General features: G+C 33.4%; 1 protein-coding gene and 1 pseudogene across 4 annotated transcripts; one reads left to right on the top strand and one right to left on the bottom strand.

Annotated features, from left to right (window-relative positions):
- The first annotated feature begins 11,311 nt into the window (after positions 1-11,311).
- Positions 11,312-14,105, top strand: LOC114378211 (protein NUCLEAR FUSION DEFECTIVE 6, chloroplastic/mitochondrial-like). Of its 4 annotated transcripts, none has more exons than XM_028336763.1 (4): positions 11,313-11,510; positions 11,613-11,734; positions 12,370-12,421; positions 13,608-14,105. In XM_028336763.1, the coding sequence occupies exons 1-3, from the start codon at positions 11,365-11,367 to the stop codon at positions 12,375-12,377; spliced, it is 276 nt and encodes a 91-aa protein (XP_028192564.1). In that variant the 5' UTR covers positions 11,313-11,364; the 3' UTR covers positions 12,378-12,421; positions 13,608-14,105. The 4 variants fall into 4 exon arrangements, with proteins under 4 accessions (XP_028192563.1, XP_028192564.1, XP_028192565.1 ...); XM_028336764.1 differs by lacking the exon at positions 13,608-14,105 and adding an exon at positions 12,959-13,246; XM_028336762.1 differs by lacking the exons at positions 12,370-12,421; positions 13,608-14,105 and adding an exon at positions 12,959-13,246 and having other exon boundaries at positions 11,312-11,510.
- Positions 14,106-17,001: 2,896 nt separating this feature from the next.
- On the bottom strand, positions 17,002-20,386 carry LOC114378614 (annotated as a pseudogene).
- Between the last annotated feature and the right edge of the window lie 3,795 nt (positions 20,387-24,181).

The raw sequence follows: 24,181 nt of genomic DNA, 5'->3' as shown, positions 1-24,181 counted from the left end.
GTATTTGTATTGAAAATGCTGTGATTATTTCATTGTCAATATTATAAAAAAAATATCCCTCTATGTATGTAATCATTTATCTACTTTCATGTGATTGAACATTCTATTCTTCACAAAATTCATTGCAAAGAAACATCTCAAATGACAAAGTTTCTTAATCATTTTCTTGCTTAGTTTGGAAATTGAGATAGAACCACTCAAATGAAAACAAGTAGTGTAAGTTAGTAAATGAATTGTTGTGCTTTGTTGGATGTCTATTAGAGGAGTTGAAGCATTAGAATTAGGTTATTATTTTGACCCTCTAATTTTTGTTAGGTTTAATGTAGTCTTTTTATTTTTAAAAGGTTCAATTTGATCCCTTAATTTATATATATTAGGTTCAATTTAGTTCCTTTATTTTTATAATTTCTAATTAGGTCTTTATTTTTTAAAATGGGTTCAATTTGGTTTCATTTTTTAAAAATATTTAGAGATGATGGAAGAAAAATGAGGCCAAATTGAACTCTGTCTCTCTCTTTTTTTTTTAAAGAACCTAATGGGACCTTTTAAAACTAAAAAAGATCAAAGTGAACATAAAAAATAAATTAGAGGACCAAAATAGTAATTAAATCTAAAAATTAAAAGGATAAAATGATAAAATTAATATCAATTTATTCCCTTTTTTTTAATTCTTCTATTTTTATATACATTTTAAAAAAATCATCTAATGGGGACAATTGCCCGATCCCACTTCACAATAGGTGGATTCTTCCCTAGATTTTGAATAATAAAACTCTCCTAAGAAGTTAAATAATTGCATACTTAGGATTCGAATTCGAGATCATCAGTTAAGCTAGAATAACTTCATGTCAATTAATTTACGCATTTGTTGGTTTAATAGTACAAACTTTAAGATTAAGAAAGAAATTTATTTTATTTTCTTCGATAAATCTTTTATGAAGAGCCTAAAACTCATGAGTCTTAGACATAAAAAAGAACTTGGCGATTACTATTGGTCCCAACAAATTTGCTCTTGGCCCCTACCAGCCAAGGAAAATTACCAAACTACCCTCCCCACCTCCCCTATTTTCATTATCCTCTCCCTTTTTCCCTTTCTTCATTCATTCTCTCTCTCTCTCTCTCTCTCTCTTCACTCTTTGCACTCACACACTATCATGTATTTTTTGTATTCGTAGTAAAATAAAAATCATGATTCCATTTTTTTTTCAATTTTGTTGTTCTCGACGGAATCACAATTTTGTTATGTAATAGATTTTGTTACACAACGGAGTCAAATTTTGGTTGTGTAGTGCATTATATAACACAATAGAATCGTGCTTCTATTGTGTTGCCCAAAATATTACACAATGAAATCATGGTTCCATTGTGTGTTGTGCCTTTTTTTTAAATAATTATATTTTTGTATTGATTATGTAGGTCAATGAATTGTAATACGTTTATATATGATGAGGTTACAATGCTAGTTAGATGCAGGAATATGGATGATGGAACACAATTCTTTTACCAGCCCGACCTTTTATATGGAGTTAAGCCTAATGATGAAAATGATGGTATAGAGGATAGTAATGATAAAAATATGGGTGGTGAAGACACTGATTTGCAAGCGCAACCTAGCTATCCTGACTTTTCTAGTTATTTCATAACTGATGAGGTATATTTCATTACTTTTATTTGTATGTGGTTTGCTATTGAATAATTTTTTCGATTCTTTTAGGTTTTTCAAGAGTGTGATGATTTGTTAAATTGGGCTTGATGTGTGGGAAAAGAGCATAGGTTTGTGGTTGTCATTCATAAGTCAGAAGTAAGTTAAAAAAACATGTTATATTGGATTGTGAAAAAGGGAGAAAGAAGTAGAAATAGTACAAAGACAAGTCAGTGCGCAAATCCACCGGAACTAGAAAATGTGGGTGTCCTTTTAAATCAAAAGGGAGGTTTGTGAGAACTATAGAGTGAAGACTTACTATTGAATGTGGTTTCCATATCCATAAAGTGATGGAAACATTGTTTGATCATTTATATGTTGGTCGTTTAAGCACTGAAGAAAAAACTATGGTTTACCAATTGACAAAAAACATGGTGAAGCCTGGTCAAATTTTGTTGACAATCAAAGATCAAACTTTTTTGAAATATGTAGTAGAAATTTTGTTCATGGAAAATGTTGAATGTGTATCCCATTATTTTTATGAATGTGAACCTCAATATGTAGTTGAAATTTTCTATCAAATTGCATGCAATACATCTCATTTTTGTAGACTTTTTAAAATTCTGAAAAAAAATGTACAACAAAAGTGTGATTTTGTTATACACAATGTATAATGGAATCACACTTCCATTGTACATCTTTTTAAAGAAAAATTACTAAATGGAAGTGTGATTCTGTTACACATCATACAATGAAATCAAACTTTATTTGTACTGTCTTCTTTTAACTCCTTTGTATAATGAAATTATGATTTCGTTGTGTAATTTTTCCCACACCAAGATGCACTACAAAATTATGATTCCGTTGCATAATAAGAGATTCGAAAATTGTGCACCACAGAAGGTGCACAAAATTTTCACCCCTATTATGTTATGAAATCACGATTCCATAATAGTTTTTGGAGATGAGAAATTTTGGAATTTTGAGATTATAAGGGCCAATAACAAAACCCATTGGGGCAATAGCAACTCCAAAGAACTTTCTTCATTGGCTGATGCTAGGTGCACCCAACAGATTTTGTTAATGGAAAAAAATACCCCTGGGTATTTTTTTAAATGAAATGTGCAGCGCGTCCCCATTTCTTCTTCTCTCTCGCTTTTGTGCACCCAACGCCTCCCCATTTCTCCTTCTCTCACGTGACTGCTCTTCTTGGCCGCTCTGCTTCTTCTTGCATCGTTGTCTTCTTCTTCATCTCGTTGGTGTGCTTTGGAGCTTTGCTTTGATGGCATTGCGGACCTCCATGGGGTTTTGCTCCACCGTCGACGTCGAGGTAGGCCCTTCTCCCCATGGTTTTTGTTTCAGCTTCTTTTTGGTTTGTAATGTGTTTTAGTTGATCCACATAGGCATTAAGTAGATCCGCATTAGATGTAGGTGACATGGTTTTGTTTATGGATCAAGTAGGGGGTAGATGATCCGTAATAGTATTTAGGCTTACGGATGAAATAAGCATAATGCGGATCAAGTTGATTTGTACTAGTGTTACGAATCAACTTGATCCGTAAGAGTGTAACGGATGAAGTTCCCTCTTACGGATCAAGTTGATTTGTAAGACGCATACGGATCAACTTGATCTACAATAGGTGTACAGATCAAGTTGATCCGCAAGAAGTTTACAGATCAAGTTAATCCGTAAGTTTCTTGCAGATCAAGTTGATGCGAACGCCTGTTGCGGATCAAGTTGATTTGTATGATTATTGCGGATCATCTTGATCCGTAAATGTTTATTTTAATTTTAACAAATGTATAATTTATGAAAAATGGTTTTTATTAGTGTTTAGGGTTAGTTTTGAGGCTTTTAGGCTGAAGTAGAGTACAATTGAATTTGGAAAATTCTATTTGGTTTGGTTTTGAGGCTTGTTTTAGTTGTTTTGTTTGTAATTGATACAATATTCCATGTAGGCATGGCAGTGGAACCCGACCTCGTGGGAACCGAATCGAACCCGCCTCGACTTTGACGGATAAAAACTGCGTTGACTGGGTTCGGGTTTTCCCCGATAACCCAAAACTGGGGCGGGGGCAGGTATGGGATTATAGATATCCGCTCCGACCCTGACCCCGACCCCGATTCGCCCCAAATGTTATAATTTGAAAAACCTAATTCCTAAAGCTTATTTTGCGTCGCTACAACCTGCAGCTCTCAGTCCCCACTCCTCACATAGCTAAACCTCTTGCTGGAAAGAAGCTTTGCAAGAGAACCCTAAAACTTGTTCATAGAGGCCTTCAAGTAGAACGTGAGGCTGCTCAAGAGAGGACGCAACGTCAACCTCTTGAACCACGCCCTCAACTTCCACATCAATAACCAACTCAAGAAATCCCTCGTCCAACAATGAAGGTTCCTTCTTCTCATTCATTCATTCATAAATAATTCTCTTTTGTCATTTCATCTCATTTTTGAGTTTTCCTGAAGCAGCAAATTGATTCAAGCCATCGAAGAATACCAAGGTGACGATCCTCTTCTCCCCTGGATACAGTGAGTATAAATATATCTCTTTCCATCCCCAATTATTTCACTTTCGTTTGCTTCCAGAAAAAAAATAAAAAGCCCAAATCACTTAAATTTAACAAAAAGATATTAGTATGATCTACAGAGCAATTTCTGCATTAGTATCAGAATAGTTTTTGTAGTTATAATTAATTGAGATGCATTGAAATGATAATTAAAATTAAAAAGGTGACAAAGTTGTTTTATTGTAGTTATTAAAAATAAGTATAATAAAAAGTTCTTCTAAAAAATAGTATAATACTAAGTATATACACTAACAATTTGTTTGCATGGAGAGAAAATAAGAGGAGAAAAAAATTTGGAAATTTCAATCGAGAGATGTCATCCATTCGCATTCTCTCAATTTGTCTGTGTTTTTTTTTTATTTGCTGCTTGGTGTTAGTTAAGTATATATATTGTGTTGTTTCAGCTATCAAACACATTCCTTATATTTATGTCCCATCTAAAGAAGTACGTAACCAACTCTGCATTCCATATCTTGATTATGTTTATGTTCCATATGTCTTTTTGCTATTATTGTAGACCTCTTGCTTTACCTCTTTCAAGTTCCAATTTATTTTCATTATTATTTTCCCCTCCCTCATAAGAAATATTGAAGCACCAAACATGAGTGAGATGATGCATCTACTGGAGGAACTTGAATGCATGTTTTTAGTTGTTCATCTAACACTTATAGCAACACTAATGTAATTATCATAATGAATTAGATACAATTTTTTTTGTTTTAATTTAATACATACCCATCCTACAATGAATTGAATTGAATATCTCTAGCATCTATTCTTAAATAAACTAATGCTTAAACTAAAAGAAAACCCCTGTTTTGCTGTTGCTGTTAGTTTGCAAATTAAACTAGAATTGAATTAGACTCAATATTTATGTCCTTCCGTGTTGTTAGTTTGCAAATTAAGCTTATCTTTTTTATATATATTTCTTGTTGTTGCTGTTGTTTCTGAATGCAATATGATGTCAAGACTCAGGACCTTTAGATGGCTATTGTGACCTAGGTTCTTAGGCCAATTGTTGGTAACTATTTTTAATAAAATCCATTGTCTTGTTTCTTTTTTTTTTTTAAAGAAACAAGACAGTGACAAAATTCATCAAGTATCATGCCTCTTTATTCTTTTCAGAAGAAATAATTCTTATTTTATGTTCTATGATGCATGTTTTTCTTTTGTATTTTGCTGGCTTAAAAGGAAGTACAAAAATGGTGTTCTTTCTTTCATTCATTCAGTCATATTATTTGCCTTTGCACAACTTTTTTAAGTAGATTGAAGAATAAAAAATGTTATGCAAGTAGTCACAAACAATAGAAATAATTATGTATTGACCGATAAATTTCAGTCTTTGTTAAATTTGTACTAATCATCATGATACCAACAACAACCAATTTATTTTTTCCTTAATACATTAGTGTATTTTTTTTTCTTTCCAGGAAAGTAATGGAAAATATTAGTTTTTCACCAGAAGGAATTTACCCTATTTCTTCACCAATTAATGAGTCTCCTTCTCCTTCACCTTCACCAATTGATCAAACTTGTTCACCTATTCAAGTTGATCTTGCACCTTCTCCTTCACCTATTAATGTTGATCATACTCCTTCACCTCATGAAGATGAAGTTAATAATGTGGAGGCGCAAGGAGGAATATGTAGGCTGAAAAATAAGATTTGGCAGCATTTCAAAAAAATTAAAGTCAATGGTTTGGACAAGGCTGAATGCAAGTATTGTAAGAAACTTCTTGGTGGAAAATCAAAAAATGGAACTAAGCATTTGTGGCAGCATAATGAGATTTGTGTTTAGTACAAGATTTTTATGAGAGGGATGAAGGGTCAAACATTTCTTATACCTAAGGTCATTCAAGGAAAACAAGAGTTGGGTGCAGGAACTTATGATGCAGAACGTGCAAGGGAAAAGCTAGCAAAAGCAATTATTATGCATGAGTATCCACTATCAATTGTGGATCACCTTGGCTTTAGGAGATACTCTACTGCCCTCCAACCTGTGTTTCAGGTTCGCTAGCAAAATCCCTTTTTTTCAAGTATGCAAATAATATATTATAGATACATTTATTGATTTATAACTATTAATAAATGTAATTATTTCCTTTGATGAATGCATTTTTTATTTTTAAATTATCCTTTAATATATATAACTGGTATATTATAAAATAAAATATAGTGATATTTTTCAGGTTCATACTAGAAACACAATTAAAGGAGATAATGAAAATCTATGAGAATGAACGAGCAACAAATTTGAAGTTGTTGGGTAGTCTTGATGGAAGAGTGGTCATTACATCAGACATGTGGACTTCAACAAGTCAGAAGAAGGGGTATATGGCTATTACAACCCATTACGTTGATGGTTGTTGGAACTTACAAAGTCAGATTTTGAGGTAATAAAACGATTTAAACTTTTTAAATTATTGGGCCTTTTTATTTTATAAAATGATTGAATATGATTATATTATATCTCTTTTTTTGGTTGTTTTTATATTATATCTCTATTTTTATGTTAGGTTCATTTATGTTCCTGCTCCTCATACAAGTGATAGACTTTGCAATGTATTGATTGACTGTTTGATGGATTGGAATATTGACACAAAACTGTCCACTATCACCCTAGATAATTGTACCACTAATGATGTTATTATTGATAAAATTAAGGATAAATTGCACTTAGGTTGTTTGCTTAGGGATGGGTCTTTACTTCACATGCGTTGTTGTGCTCACATCCTTAATTTGATAGTAAAAGATGGGTTGGAAGTGGTGAAAGAAGGTGTAAAAAATATTCGGGATAGTGTGGCATATTGGACAACAACACCCAAGAGGAAGGAAAAATTTGAGGAAACGACCAAACAATTGAGAATCCCTTACACTAAGAATTTGGCATTAGACTATCCAACTAGATGGAACTCAACTTACAAAATGCTTGAAATTGTCATAGGATATGAGGATGTATTTTGTCGATTAAAGCAACGAGAGTCTCAATATACTTGTTTGCCAAGTAATTTACAATGACAATTTGCAAAGGATGTTTGTGGGAGATTGAAGTTGTTCAATACTATCACTGAATTATTTTCTTTTACTAAACATCCAACTGCTAATTTGTATTTTCCAAATATATGTGAGATTAAGTTGGCAATCAAACAATGGATTACCTCTCCTAACCCAATGATTCAACAAATGACAAAAAATATGATGATCAAATTTGATAAATATTGGGGTGTGATTCATAATGTGATGAGAGTTGCCACTGTTATAGATCCTAGGTACAAGATGGAGTTGCTTGAGTATTATTATGAAAAATTGTACGAGCATGACTCTTTTATTCAAGTGAGGGGAATTCAACAATTGTGTTATGACTTAGTTTCTGATTACGAAATGAAAATGAAAAAAGACTCTTTTGGTAGTAATGTTGGTGATGTTACTGGTAGTGAAGTTGTTGGTGATGCATTATCTGAGTATGATAGATTTATTATAAGAAAAAAAGGGCTAGAAGTTCTTATGTTGAATCAGAGTTAGACCACTATTTAGAAGAAGATGTTTCACCAAGAGCTGTTGACTTTGATATTTTGATGTGGTGGAAGTTTAATGGTGTCAAGTATCCAACACTTCAAGCAATTGCTAAAGATATATTAGTTATTCCGGTATCTACCGTAGCTTCAGAATCCACATTTAGCACTAGTGGTCAAGTAAGCCCACATCGTAGTAGACTTCAATGGACTACTTTAGAGGCTTTAATGTGCGCTAGAAGTTGGTTGTGGAGTGCTGAAAATACGTGCAAAGTTTTATTCATATATGTTGTTAAATTGATATTTGTGTTTATTCAAGAACTAATACTTGTAATGTATTTTTATAGGTTCTACGAGTTATAAAGTTGTTGCTGAATGTGCTAATGTAATGAATGAAATGGTTTTAGATGATGAAGGTAAATAATGTTCTAAATTTCATTTTTTGTTATTACATAATAAAAGCTTTTGTTCTAATTTTTTTATTTCTTTTATGCAGGTGAAATGATGGGTGCTGCTGGTGTCACTAATTTGAAGGAATGATTAACATTTATTTGCTGAACAATTTAAGTTGTTTCTTTTTTTATTGTGTAATTTGAAAGAATGAAACATGTTTAAGTTGCTAAACAGAATCATATGCTAAACAAAATGAAACATGTTGAAGGACAACCAACATAGTATATTAGTATCTCTTTTTTTGCTAAATAGAATCATATGCTACTTATTGTTGGGACAATATATATTTAGATGGTAATGTTTTTTTTTTGGGAAAATAAATATGCATGTCCTTAATTCCTCATGCAATACCCAAATTTTATGATTTTAATTGAATGGATTGATTTGTTTTAGTAATTTTTTATATTATGATAATGATCCCATATTTTGAATTTGACTTTGTTATTGTTTTTTTGTTACGAATTTGCTTTTTAGCCTTTCTTTTTTTTTTCATTTTTTTTCAATAAGTTACAATATTTTTTCTCTTTTTTAAAAAAATTTAATCAATTGTAGCAGGGGCGGGACTGGGCGGGGAAACCCGACCCCCAACCGGGACGGGGGTGGGTATGTATTTTTTAATCCCAGCAGGGATCGAAGGCGGGGTTGGGGATTGGTCACAAAGTCGGGGGCGGGGGTGGGAAATGCAATACCCGTCCCCATTTCAACCCGTTGCTATGTCTAATTCCATGTGGCGCCTTTTCTATGTTTTTTTCTCCAAATATTGTTTCCTCTTTAATTGAAGTTGCAAGGGATTAAGTCCCTCATTGTATTTCTAGTGGAGTCCTTTTCATCTTTAATATAATGTTATTTCCCTGAGCTTTGAGTGAACCCATTCCCTTTTATTTTTACTTCACATCTTTGATATTTGAGCATTCTCATATGTTGTACATTCTTTCCACCGTGCTACTTCATTTCCCATGCATGAATAACATGCCTATAATCTGGTTAAATAATGATTTGAATGTATGTCCTTTCTTAAGGAACTTATGTTAGACCTATTTATTGTGAAAGACATTGTTTTTTATTTTACATGTTTTTTACATTGTATATACCCATTACGTTAGACAATGAAAATACTCAGTTCTGTTTAGTTTTTTCCTCATAATCAATTTATCATTTCTTCTATTCTTGAAATAAGTCAACGAAGGCTGCTTAGAGGGATTCTCATTTTCAGCCTTCAATCTCTCCCAATTAGAATTCAAAACCTTATAACTAGTCTTGGCTCTATCTATTGGTGCAACAAGTGGAATGTCCTTAAGCTCAATCAATTTGTTTGCACCAATGGAAAGAAGTGGATTCAGCCAAGAAAGAGTGGCCAAACTAAAATGCAAGAGCTGGTGTGACAACAACACTTGCAACAACACTAGAACATAGATGTTCAGAACCCTCCTCCCAAAATCCTCTCCCATCAAATGTTCAAATTGAATTTTCAGAAAAAAATATCTCCTTTGATGGTTTAGTCTAACTAGTGATATGTGTTCACAATTCCATTTCATTGATCAATTAGGTAGACTAAAAGGAACTAATTGGATGCAATCAATTAACAATGGTTCATATGAATTCCTTTGAAACTAAGAACAATGGTGCAAAGTTTTGCCAATAAAAAGCAAGGTTTTAAACTATGGTTGCTATTTGAGATTTTGTTGCAATTCTTGGTATTGCGGAAAATTGCAAACAAATGTAGCAAATGTATCCACAATTGTGATTGTAGATACCCAAAAGTTGTGGTTGAAACCTTGGTTATAGACTTTTTTAAAAATGTTGATCAAAAGAGAAGATCGGAGAGCAAAGAGCTTACACCAAAGACTTCATGTCTGTAAATTTAGCTTCCTTCTAAAATGAGAAAAACTCCTTGACTTCGGAATTAGTCCCCACAAGAACAGATACAAGAAACCCTAAACCAAGGATCACACACCTCAACACCAATTCTGTTATCTTGATCTTCCTGCCTAACACTTTCACATTTGTGCTATGGTAAACTGGGACATTCCCAAGACTAACACCTACACCCAAACCAGTTTATATCCCCCCCCCCCCCCCCCCACCACCTTATAAGGTAGTGGTGGTGTTGCTTAATTAGCATGCACACCGTGCCAAGTAATGAAAACTTAACGTTTCTAGGACAGACTAGAGAAAGTGTATAGGTAGATAAAAAGGGCACTTCCGCCTATGCGTACAAGGCCATTAAATGGGTCTGCTATGACCTTTGGTTCAACATTTAAGGATTTGAAAATGCAAAGAAGAAAAAAAAATGTGGTTTTGACAACTTGCTTCTCATATTCTTTAGTGCCTTCCAACGAAGAACTTTAGAAGCTATAAGAATTTCCACCTTCAACTTCAACTTGTCATATTCTTTAGTGCCTTCCAGTGAAGAACTAATTCCACCTTCAATTTTGTTTTGTTTGAACAAGTTAATATTGTGATGAATTTGTGTTGTTTAGTGATGGAATTTGTGGTAGACATTTGCAGATCATGGTTAGGACTAGAGGCTTAGGTCGTGCCTTAGATAGGGTTATTGGCAGAGCTCTGGGGAGAGACGATCGTCATGATTTTGATGATGCTTTACGAATCAAGTTAATCCCTATAGCCTTATGAAACTTGATCCGTATTAGTAAAAAACAACATACGAATCAAGTTGATCCGTATCAACCTTACGGATCAAGTTGATCCGTACGTTTTACAGTCCACCAAAACGCACACCCAATACAAATGCATACCTGATTTGCCACCGCCGACGAACCAACCACCGCAACAATGAACACCGACACCTTCACCTTCACCGAACCTAACCTATCGCAAGGAAATGAAGAAAATACGACGAAGCACTGCGCACCAAAGAGAGAAAACGAAGGAGAAGATGCGCAACAATGGAGAAAGAAGCACTGTGCCGTTTTTAAAAAATAAAAAAGCTTTTTAAAGGAGAAAGAAAGTACAGGGGCAGTTTTGGCATTTTTATAAAATGCTGGGTGCACCAGCAATAATGCAGGGTGCACCTAGCATCTCCCTTCTTCATTTTGTTGGAATTTGGGCCACGCACACATTGGGCCGATACCAAGCCCAACGATGGTAGTTTCAACTTTCAACGACACAAGGGTCAGGGTTTTAACTACGCAAAACCCTACGCCGATCCCGAACGATTCCGATCCAGAAAATGGCATCCGCCGCCGCCAGATCTATATTCCGATCATGCTCCGCCCCCAGGTCAGCGTTTCGCGTCGCATCGGAAGCCAAACCGGTTCGTTCTCCGTTCCGCATCGCGTCCAATAAGCCTCTCTCGCAGTCCCAATCCACTCTCAGGTATAAGCAACGCACACATTCACGCATTGCGTGGAAGCTTCTTTTTCGTGTTCTTCTGTCAGTAACTAATTGCGTTGCGTTGTGTTGCGTTTGTGTGATAAGGTTCCCTGTGGAATTGAGTTCGTGTGTGGAATCGATGATGCCGTACCACACGGCCACTGCTTCTGCGCTCATGAATTCTATGCTTTCAATTTCGACCCGCACGAGCGCTTGGATTCCCGAAGGTATCGTCAATTGTACTAATGCTTTGAAAATACAATGCATATGTGTGAAATTTTGAATGACTTTGCTTTAGTTAGTGGAATTGTTAACTCTATATAAATTAGAAATGACTTGCAAGGGTTATTCTTTTGGATTTGAGTCATTTATGGTGGGAGGTGCACTTTATAAGAAATTGAAATCTTAGTTGATGGATTACAGGAATTTCGTAATTTGTTTTACATGTGTGTATTTTATTATAACCATAACTTTTCCCTCTAAAATGCACTCAACAGAGGATCCAAACCTTAGGTCATCAATGATAAAATTAACTGTTAATATTACATGTACATGCATAACTAATCATAAATGCGTTAAAATATCAACCGATAGGTTTTTTTTATCAACCCTTTCTTACTTTAGAAGAACTGAATCCCAAATAATGTTATTGCTTTTCATGCTGTTTGGTATATTCAATGTGGATTAGATATTTTGTCGAGAAGAAATTCAGAAGATATTTTGCATTGTTTATTTGATTGTAAAAATATTGCAATTAGAGCTAGGCTAGGGAAAAAATTGTGTTATGCGGTCCCTCTCTTTAGGTTAATTAGTTTGTGTTCACAATGATTTCCTGACAATTGGATTTTTCTTCTGAATTTAGGTAGCTAGCATCTCTAGGATTCCTTGATGTTCTTTCTACAATTAATTTTCGGGTATGTTTTCTTTTGATTCTTGAGTCCCATGAGATTTAATATATGATGATGTTGCATTCAAGATAAGATAGATATGTAATCACCATATTCATAGACAAAAGGCATTTTGTCTGTCTGATGCTTGACCACGTGTTTCTTATAACTACTAATTCTGTATGTAAGATTGGTATATTAGTTTATTCCCTGCTTCATCTGTTTGCCACTGCCCATTTAACTAAATACTCTATGCTTTGTTTGATTGGGTGGAAAGAAAGTGGAGGAGGGAAAAGATTGAAATTTGATTTGTAGAGAAAGTGGAAGGAATTTTTGTTTAGGGAAGTTCACTTTTTTCTTTCTTTTCTTTTCATTTTCTCTCCAACCAAAACACAGAATCATTTTCTGTTGTTTGAATTTTTGTTTCTATAAATTAACTTTTCTCTTCCATTTTTTAAACCAAACAAAATGCATCATTATTTATGTTTTCTTTGTTATCTATTTTTCTTTCTTCTCATCCAAACATACTGTTAGTGAAGCCATACCCACTCCTTTTGGTTGTAGGCCAAAAGCAGACTACTTGAAGATCAGGGAGCATAGATGGGATTGCATGGACTTTCTATGATATGATGTTCATCTTGAAACAAGATTTTGTTGTTACCAGGAATAATTGCTATGCATCTATAACTAATTATTTAACATTATTTAGAGCATGTTTGCGTGGTCTCCTGGGTTTGTCACACATCATTATGCAGAACACTTTTTAGTTTAAATTGCAGGTTTTTGTTCTCTTTATTTATGGAACCATATTGTCCAACAATGTTTATGAATCTTGAAAACATTTATCACTTATTAAGGAATTTAAAAAGAAACAATGACTTTGTTTTCTTGTGTGTCCTTATTTTACATAAAAACATCTCAATGTATGAGAAATTATTGATGAAAAAATTGAGATAAAATACTCCTACATACACTTGCAAGGGATTTTGTAGAATTCAGTATATTAGTCCATGCTTCCACAATTACTTAATTGCAGACTTGGAGTATTGTATATATCTGTCTTGTGTGATCGTGCTGCTGAATATGTTAGAATATTAATAACCATACTTCATTTTTCAAATTTTTTTCCTGATTTGCTGCGTGTTGCGTCAAGCATTATAGGGTCAATCACTAATTAAGGGGTATAATATACTGATCTTTCTTGTTTAATCAGATTGCAATGATGATGTTTGATAAGGTCGAGAAGATTGAAGCAAACTTTTACATAATATCTGCAATGTATGAAAGTGTCTGCTGAAAAAATTAGGAGAGTTGACTCGGCCATTGTAAGGACAAGTTGATTTCTGAAATGGAGCTTTAAAACCTAGACCACCTGTACTTCATTTTCTTTCTATTTCAGATGCATTAGAGGATTGCAATTTTATCCTCATGAACTTTAGTGCCAAAGGCAATTAAGTTGGAAATGTACTACAAAGTACCAATAAAGTTTCATTTTGTTTTTCCATGTTTATTAGAATTTTCATATTGAATAGTCTAGGGATGCTTTATGGATGTTAGATTGGAGTATGTAATGAAATTTCTGTAATTCCTATACAATGATGCCTCTTAAGTTTGAATCTCAAACTAAGTCAAAGTTCCTTGTCTCGATATATACTTTCTCCTTGTCAATGACTTTGATCTAATGAGTTGGCTTTATGCTCTTGGCTGACTAGATTCAGAAACTGGCGTTTTTTCATGAGAAATTGTGTTGAATGGAGGATTTTTTATTGCTGTACTGTTATCTTTCTATATACAGAAGGGTCATGATGTGTGATAACTATGGAATGCAATAAAGATTATGCTCAAAATGTACTTGGTTACCAAAGTTGGACTTTTTTTTGCTACTTCAAATTTAATGTAATTTAAGCTTGAACTCTCAGATTGTTAAATTGTAGGTTTCTGCCAAATCCCTCCCCTCCGGCTCTTTCAAGTTCTGATTCAATCAATGCTTTGCTTGTATAGGTCTTTGAACTCCCTAAAAGCAATCCTGGCTTGCAGAATAACAAATTATCACAAAAAAATAAGCCAGGCCTTGGTTCTGCCCATTATCTTTTTCAACCTGATGCGTTTTCTATTTAGTAGCTTTTAAACTTAACCATGTACTCTGCAAGAAAAAATAATTGGCCAAAGATTAACTGTTGCGGAAATTATGATTGATTAGTTGATGACTCTTGAAAACACTCCAAATTTCATAAGCTCAACAAATAAATTAACAGTTCAACTCGATATTGTAACAACCACACCAACACTACATGCAAATAGTGCACTTCTGTTAATTTCGTGGGACAAAACGGAGTCGAATCTGCTTAATTCATAACCTGTTGCTCCCAGAAGCAAGACAAGTGGAGACAAGGTTCAGAAAAATATTAACATGGCAAATTCCAAATGTCTTGTTACAAGACCACTGGATTAATGATAATATTGAGTAAACGAACGGTGAACGCGTGCCAATATTTATTTACTTTGCATGTTAAGCATAATCACAGCACATCAAACCTGTCTATTTGAGGTCGCCTTAAATAAAAATAAGGTTTTTTTTTGTACCGGACTGGCATTGCCGTAAGACAATTACCATAGGACCAAGGTTTCCGGTTAAAAATAATATCCTTTTAGTCCATCAATTTTGGACAAAATTTGCTTTTGGTCTTCCAAATTAGCAAGTAAATTTTTTAGTTTCTGTAATTTGAAAATAACCCTCTTCTGGTTATTATTGTGATCATTTTAGTTCCCTGATAAAAACAAAAAAAAAAAGAGGTTATGTTCAGACTTGCATGCTGATATGAGTTTTCAAATATGCACGAGCATATTGAGTTTTAAAAATATATAGGGACGTTGAGTTTTTCATATGGGGGTAAGTTGAATTTAAAAAAAAGACTTGCTTTTGATCTTATCAGGACTGAAATGTGCAGCATTGGATGAATCTCTTAACATGCACTCACATATTGAGTTTTGAAAATAAAAAATGAACTCACCAACCTTATGTTTGGCTTATTATATGAATATTGAGAATTTCAAGAGCTAATGTATGTGGGAGGGTGTGAATAAAGTATTAAGCACTGTGATAAAAGTAGTGGAAGGTGGGACTGCAAAGAGCAAAGTATATTGCATGTGATAAGCACTGCCTATTTGTATGGTTATGGAAATAAAAGGCATTAGATATCAGAGGGATCTCAAGTGAATGGACGTGCATCAACTGGATTTGACCACTGCCTATTTGAAGAAGATGATATATAACCATTGATCAATAAAAATGAAAAAGCTTCGTTTGGGAGATCAACAACTTGAGTGTTTGTTTAGATTAGCTTTAATCAATCAATTCCTAAATCAAGTTAAAGGCCAAAGCAACAAATGGTTGCTTCAACTTTTTCAATTTTTCACCATGACTTTGGGAGTCAAAATTTATTCTAGGAGGTATCCAAACACAGAAACTGTCCAACTTGCCACACAAGTTAAACAAGAAAGATTTGGTCACTGCAATTGGAAGAGAAAAAAAAACATTTCTAATCTTGATTTGAATTCTTAAAACTCCTTTGCCTTTGTAACTCACTTTTTCTAATCTGCGAGGAACCTCTTTCTCAACAAGACCCAATTTAAGCCTACTATTTATATATTGTGCAATTACTTTAGTTCGGAAAATGATGGCAAATGAAACATTACATATAATTGTTAGGGAGGGGGGCCGTGATCTAACGACAAAAGTAACATGAGGAAATCAATTAAAGAATGATTTCAAGAGAGATATATGCTTAAGAAACAATTCAGCAAAAAAAAAAAGAAAAATGCTTAAGAAACATTTGGATTTTAACAACTTGTGCAGGCTTCAAATTTCAATGGATAAACCAAAACAACAAAACTTTTATCCACGATTCATCAGACAACTTATGCTCAATCAAAGATTCAAATCAACCGGATAAACACTGTCAAATATGGTGTTCACTACATTCATACCACAGGCTACTATAGCAAAAGAAATGGAACATATAATGGTATTGTTCCTTCCAAGTGTTTAATGACACTGCCTACTATGTTTTTCATGGAGACAACAAGGTACATTTTTACTTTTTTTTTATCCATAATCTTATCATTTTCATTATATTTATATTTTTAATAAACTATTTCTCACTCTTTTATCACTTTGATATTTCATATACTATTATTTATCTTTTTTTATAAGAATATAATTAAGAAAATAATAACTAAATTATCTTAAAATTTAAAATGACAATAAATATAAACAAAAATTTTCTTCAACAGTGACACAAGAAAAAAACAGTAGTATGTGTTTAGTTGATAATTCCCATATTTAATTGATACCGGCAGGTTGCCTCTATTTATAGATGTACTCCATGTATATGCATCTGCAGTGTTCTGAAGTCAATTATTGGATTTAAGGATTTTATTTTTACAGAAATGCATGATTGGATGAACATAAAAGAATGTCCAATACCTTGCACCAACCCTGTCGTGCTAATGCTACTAGTTACTTTTTTTTATTTTATTTGCTGAATTAATGAATCCTGTATCAACAATTTAAGGATGTGAGGATATCAAGGCATGAAAGCATCATCTATAACAGTAATTTCATACTTTTCTTTTTATATACTTCATGTGCACAATCTTTGTATTTTTGGATTGAAAAAAGTGGTAAGATACAGGTACAGGTGGTGATGGCTGTGCAGTTCTAAAGAAAAGCTTCAACCCTACGTCCTGCTCTTACATCTCTATATATAGAGAATGCTTCTTCCATTATCTTAGCTTGGGCCAGCAATTCTGCTCTCTGTATTCCAGAAGGATGAGTAGAGAAATAATCCCCGAAGGTAGAATAACCAGCAAATTTTCCTAACTCCTCATACACTTTAGGTGCCACCCGGGGATCATAACCGGCTAATGCAATTATGTACTAAGTTATGTCACGCCTATTTTGAACACTCAGTCCATCTATTTATCACTTGCTCATTTGCTAAATTCATTCGCGTATTAACTCATGTAGATGTTAATTGTGAAGCATCGGGATACAAGATATATTGAAGTTACAGTAAAACTATTAGTAAGCATGCCATTTGCATTAGATTCCAACTAGTAATTAAGCTTGAATTGGTTTCTGTTTTTCTTTAACCTCTTCTCCTGTAACGAAACATAATCATATTCGATTAATTGATAGCACAAGGTCAAATTATGTTTCACGTGTAACAAAAATGCAAGCATAAGGTTAAACAGTCAAATTGGAGTAAAATTGTGATAAGCTATTAGTTTTGTATACTCTAGCAAAGCAAATTATTTGGAAGGCCAACATCGCAGCAACATTGCTCCACAACTCAACATATTTCAACCAGTCGTTACAAATATCATCTTTCTACAAAATGAATATACTACAATTAAAGACCATACAGAAAATCAATTGGTTAGAAAGAGACAGTAAACAAAGCATACCGCCTGGAGAAAGATAGGTGCAAGAAAAGGGATGACATTATGTTGACAATATCAGGTATGAAAAGTAGATAAAGTATCAATCTTAGAATAGCAAACCACAGGTTCTTTGTAATCCCCTCTGCATTGTGTCTTGCCACAACATGCCCAACCTAATTAACAAGAGAATATGTATAAACTGACATGTTGGCATATCATTTGTGCAAATAACACATTAGCAAGTTGTAAGGTATAAGCTATAGGTCTCCTATGCTAGGCATATTAAACTTAAACCAAGCACAAGTATAATACCTCATGTCCAATAATAGTTGCTATTTCTGCATCTCTTTTAAAATGATCAAACAAACCAGTGAACACAACTATCTTCCCATCAGGTAAGCAGAAGGCATTAAGAACTGGCTCATTTACCACCAAAATTTCCCAATTCAATCCAACCAAATGTGAAGTATCAGTCGGTGACCCTCTTTCCTGACCTTTTTTCCATCTTTGTTGAACACATTTGTCATCAAGAATCTTATCCTCCTTGTGCCAACTCCCTTCAACCTTCTCTTCACTGCCAACCAATGCACTCAATGTCTCCCTTCCGTCTTCTTCAACCAGCATAGCATGCTCTGATGCATACCCCAAATCATTCCACACCTGCTCCTTCCTCAACCCTCTCAGCAATGCATCAATTATTTCATTAGCTATCATTGTCACCCTCACACTTTCGGGGTGTATAGGAGGCAATATCCTCCCCTTAAAATCAGCCTTCATTTGTTCAAGCTGGCTCTCCCCAAGCCTCCTCTCCATGGCTTTTGACAACAGAATCAAATGGGTTCGCTTGGTGTAAGGAACTGTTTCCAAGTTTCCAAAATACACAATGATTAAAACTCCTGAACCAACCATCTTAGCAACAAAAATGTGTCTAGAATTCTGAAACCAATGCCTTGTCCCTCTTGGCTTGAAATGGTGCAAATTACAAGGATCAACATAGTAAATCTATTAGCCCCCAAAAGAAACAGATTGTGAAAGTTCCCGTTAACTCCAACAACACCTTGTGCTCCTAGTCTCTGAGAAATTGAACAACACAAAGACAACCCATTAAATCTAGCTCCTTTTGAACCCGAATCCGTATACCCAGATTGACAAATCCTTGAACTATACTGAAAAATGGGATTTTGAGGCACAACCCTAGAAGCCAAGTTGCGAAAACAATCAAGAGCAAGCTTTCCCCTTCTGTACCACCCCATGATCTAGAAAACACCAAATACAAACCAGAAAAAGGGGGGAAATTTGAAGTTTTAGAGAAATTCAGGGTCTACGCAATAAAAGCCTCAATCTAGCTGAATGAGTGGCAAAACATGGAAGGTTTACAAAGAGAACATGACAAATTGAAAAATCTAGATAGAGAGAACACAGAAACACATGTGACAGGTGGTGTTTAGTTGTTTCAAAACTACGCAAAATCACACTAGCTAGTGCACACTACATATGAAGAGCAGCATGGCAACACACTCCTTGGAATCACGACTTACTCCAATTTGATTGAAAAAAAGTTCAAAACTTGCACCATTCCCCTAAAATTAAAACCAGTTATACAATTTTGGTGAAAAAAAGTCTAAGAAATAAGTCTCTACTCTACTATAATAAGTCATAACACTGTTAGAAGATTGCTCTTTTGCCTCTTGTCTTACACAAGATTTGAGTTATCACACGCAGAGGGTTTTAAATAGCGGCCCACAGCCGTTAAGGGTTTTTTCCATCACTGGCGACTGCAATGGCATTTTCCCACAATTTCTGACCATATCAAGAATTGCGGCAAGACCGCAACCGCAAATTAAAACCAAGATGATGACGGTATTTTATAACTAAAACAAATGGTAGAAACAGATTTATTAATGTTTTCTATCAAAAGATGTAAAGAAACTAAATTTTGTATTTGACCTAATATAATATAAACACAACACGAGGTAAATGAAGAAAACACTGGTTAAGCATTTGAAGATGATAATTAATGACGCTATTAGGGAATGAAGAAAAGAAAAGAATGGAAGGAGTAGTACGGTGTAAGGTGTTGATTGCGATGTGGAGGAGCGATTATTGGAGAAACATTGGATTTGGATGGATTGAATTGGGAGATGTTGGTAGTAAATAAGTCTGTTGTTGTTGTTGTTGTTGATCTTCAATTCTTCTACAAACCCTTCAAACTTCACGCACGGGCTTTGCTTGCTAGCGTAAGATAAGAACAACCAGGTTTTGACCCAACAATTTCAGCATAGTTGGTAGATTCTTAAACACGTTGATAGAAATTATTTGATTGTTTAGCTATGTGCATGGAAAATACTTTCTTTGAAAAAGGTAAAACTTACTTTTGTAATCGTTCGAGGTTAGTCCTACCACTTGTACCTGTAAAAATACCTTGTTTTTAGGAAGAAAAAAAGAAGAAGAAGAAGCAAATGACTAGGCAAGTAAATCTAAACTTTGGCTACTCCATCCAACTTTTATGCTATGATGATGATGATTTGGTCTGGGTTTAGATTTTCTACTACTTGTTCTATATACCCGTCTGTATGTGTGAAGACGTTTAAGATTTTATCTTTTTAATATTTTATACTTATTAAACTAATCTCTTAAAAAAAACTTGATAATTTCGTAGTAAGGAGTTATTTCTTGGTTAAATTAATTATTTTAATAGTTAAATTATTTACATTATCTATAACTATTAATAAAAATAATTACCTTATTTGATGTACATATTTATACAGTCTTAGATTTTAAAATTTTAAACTCACTTTTCTTTTAAACCCAACCTAAACATCCTTTTGCAAGGACAAAGAGCATGGTAATCAAAATTGAGATCTTACTCGAGATTGAAAAAAAACATATGGATCATAAACTGAAAGATCGTACTACGAATAATACGATTGTACAAAATTTATGAAATTCATATATAATTATATATGCACATATTAATCATTATATCACACATAAAACACAAATTGAACTTCAATTCAACATGTTAAGGAAAAAAAGTGTATTATTCATTTTTTTTTTGTTGAATTGTATCATATTCATATATTCATATAGTAACCTCATCCTTGTTACAGAATAATAAATCAATAATCTCATCTTCTTTATGAAACAATATAATTCATCTAAAGTAAATAATCTTATAATATAAGTTATTCATAGCTGTTCAAGAGATCTTCACTTCATCATTTTCAATTACCTTAATTACTATATAATATATAGTGTATGAATTAAAAAATAGATATAAAGTTTCTTAAAAAATCGCTCAATTGCATAAGAATTTCTTGCTCAGACTTTTTTATTTGTGTGTACGAGAAAGAAAAAGAGGGAGAGAGATAGTAAGGGGGTGTTTGGTTTGGTTATTTTCTATTTTTATTTTCATTGAAAACAGAAAATGATGATAAAAATGTGTTTGGTTGAATTTCTGAAAACATTTTCACTGAAAATGAAAACAGAAAATAACCAGAAAATGAAAACAATAAATTCTCGTTGTTTTCAGTTGAGAACAAAAATCTCATTTTAGGTAAAATGAAATTGTGGTGGCAATGAATGTAATTTTAAACAAATTTAAAAATGCAAAAAGACAAAAAGTTAATATATCATAAATTTTTAGTATTTTTATTTCATGAAAACAGAAAATAAAAAGTCAAACCAAACCTGTTTTCAGAACCCTAATCTTTTGAGAATGAAAACAGTTTTTCGAAAATAAAAACAAGAAATAAAAAATGCCAAACACCCCTAAATTATTCTAAGAATACCCTCTAAAGTTAAATTTACTCATGATTTGAATTTATTTTAATCTAATGATTTATAATAATTTCAAAGCACATCACATCATACATTTGTCGTTCTCTTTCTGATACTCATTTATTGTCGTTCTCATTCGTATCCCGTCAGCAGCAAAGACAGTGGTCATGTCCACCAAAGCCTCAAGTCTTGGCCACATAGTATTGCCTTCCTCAACGCCTCCGCAACTATTCATTGTCCTTAATATTCGCCATCCAATGCGTAGTGAACATGTGCCTTCCACTAGTAATCAATCGATTTCAGCTTCATGAAAAACATATTCGAGAATCGTTACCAATACACTTTTTAACATACTTTTTTAAATATATATTCTCTGAGTGATTAAAATTTATTAAAAATTATAATTTTTATGTAGATTTTACTTCTTATTTAATGAATTTATCTCTTAATTTTATACTTTTTAATAATTTTTAATCAATAATAAAGTGTATTAAAAAGTTTCTAATTTTTAGTGAACCTATATGTTAAATAGTGGAGTGCTAGCTTATTCAAAGTGTGTGGATGGATTAACTAATAATTTTAAGTTTGGAATTAACTACCACATTATCTAAAAAGTCTAGACTTATTAGACTCAAGCATTCCCAACTTACATACATTTTAGTTTAAGGTCATTTTTTTTTCTTTTTTCATGTTAGACTTTAGTTTCTTCTATGCTATTCGACGAGGGACTTAGATCTTAAACAATATCCAATTGAGAAATCCATACATGTAAGCTAACATCATGGGTGGAGTATAACAACATTCTCTATATAAACCAAAGTTTCTTTTTTTGGATGTGATGGAGTTCCATCTTAGGAAATGTGTCACTTTATTGTCACCAACCCATTTAAGAAAGTCATTTGCAGAGATGCCATAAATGGTTGAAGAAAGATTCTTAAATGATCCAAACTAGCAATTGGATAATTAACTTAGCATTTTTTTTTTTTGCAAAATATTTTACCTGCTATTTCTAAATAATTTGGAAAATGGTGATTCAATAAAGAGCAAACATTATGGTCGAGGCTACTCGAAATCAATATTCCCTTGTAAACACAGTGAAGGGAAATGTCTTTATAATTCTAAAGGATAACTCTAATATCCCTAACAATAGCCCCATGCAACAATTATGATTAACACAATAACGCAAGAGGAAGAAATGGACAACTCAGAGTCAATGAGAAGTGGAAAAGATAAACACACGAACGTGTTTTAGAATATATGAGACCCAAAGAATGACAATGAAATTGTTTCAAAAAGGGAAAGAGGATGAAAAATGCAACACATGACCCATGTTTTAAAATAAATATAAATCATAAGGTTAAAATAAAATGAAAGGTGGAGATGAGGGGTAACTTTAACAAGTTACTCTTAAAGTTATTTGATATCCATTTTTCTCTTTTAAAGTTACTCTTCGGTTACTCATGATCAAGCATATCCTACCTCCAAAGGATAAATGTTGTTGCCTCCTCCTAGATAGTTTTCTTTTCATTTTGTCATAAATTATGTTCCACATGTCCTTCTTTCTTGGATTGGCTCCCACCAGGATCCCAAGATACACAAACAGTGTAGTCATGATAGAATAATTTAACAAAGATGTACACTGGATGAGATATCTTTCTTCCAATGCAATCCTGAATGAGTTACTTTTGCAAAAATTCACTTTTAGACCTGATGCTAACTCAAATCCTCTCAAAACGCATTTCGAAGCCGTCATATTTTACATTAAAGGTTCACAAAAAATAATAATGTATCATTTGAATATTGCAGAATTCCTACTTCCAATTTTGTAGCCTCCATTTTTCCCTTTGAACATTCCTTTTATGATCTCCTCTTTCATGAGACTTGTTAACTCTTTTGCCACTATTTGGAATATAAAAGTTGTAAGGGGGTCACCCTATCTCACCCTTTCTCTATGCTAAATTCCAACATTGAGCTCCCATTTATAAGTACCGATGACACCATAGTTGATTACAAACACACTCTTACTCATTTAATCCATTTATTGCAAAATTACATCTTTATCATCATGTAGACTAAGAAATCTCACTTCATTGAATCATATGTTTTTTCAAAGTTCACCTTAAACACAAAGCATGGATGTTTTCGATTTGGCTTCATTAGCTATTTCATTTGCCACTAGATCTCCATCAAGCATATTAATTCTCGCCTCATAGAAAGGCAGATTGGCTCTCATCAACCACCCTTCCCAAAACCAACCTCAAGCACTTAGACATCAATTTTGCCACAACCTTATATAGACAACCTATTAGGGATATAGGTCTATAATCACCCCAATGTTGATGATTTTCCTTCTTTGGCACAAGTGCATGGAAAGAGAAATTTAAACCCTTGGGTAGGATCCTATTTGTATTGAATTCTTGTACTGCCCTAATGATATAATCATTTATCACATTCCTTTTATAAACATGAAGTTAAATCCATTTAGCTCCAAACTTTTGTGCCCTTCACATTCCCACACCACTCTTTTTTTTTACCTCTTCTTTGAACATAGTTGTCAACATA

This window comes from Glycine soja, chromosome 12 (genome assembly GCF_004193775.1).
Source record: "Glycine soja cultivar W05 chromosome 12, ASM419377v2, whole genome shotgun sequence".
Taxonomy (NCBI): domain Eukaryota; kingdom Viridiplantae; phylum Streptophyta; class Magnoliopsida; order Fabales; family Fabaceae; genus Glycine; species Glycine soja.
The sequence above is the reverse complement of the archived record's forward strand: the minus strand, read 5'-3'. Positions and strand labels throughout refer to the sequence as shown.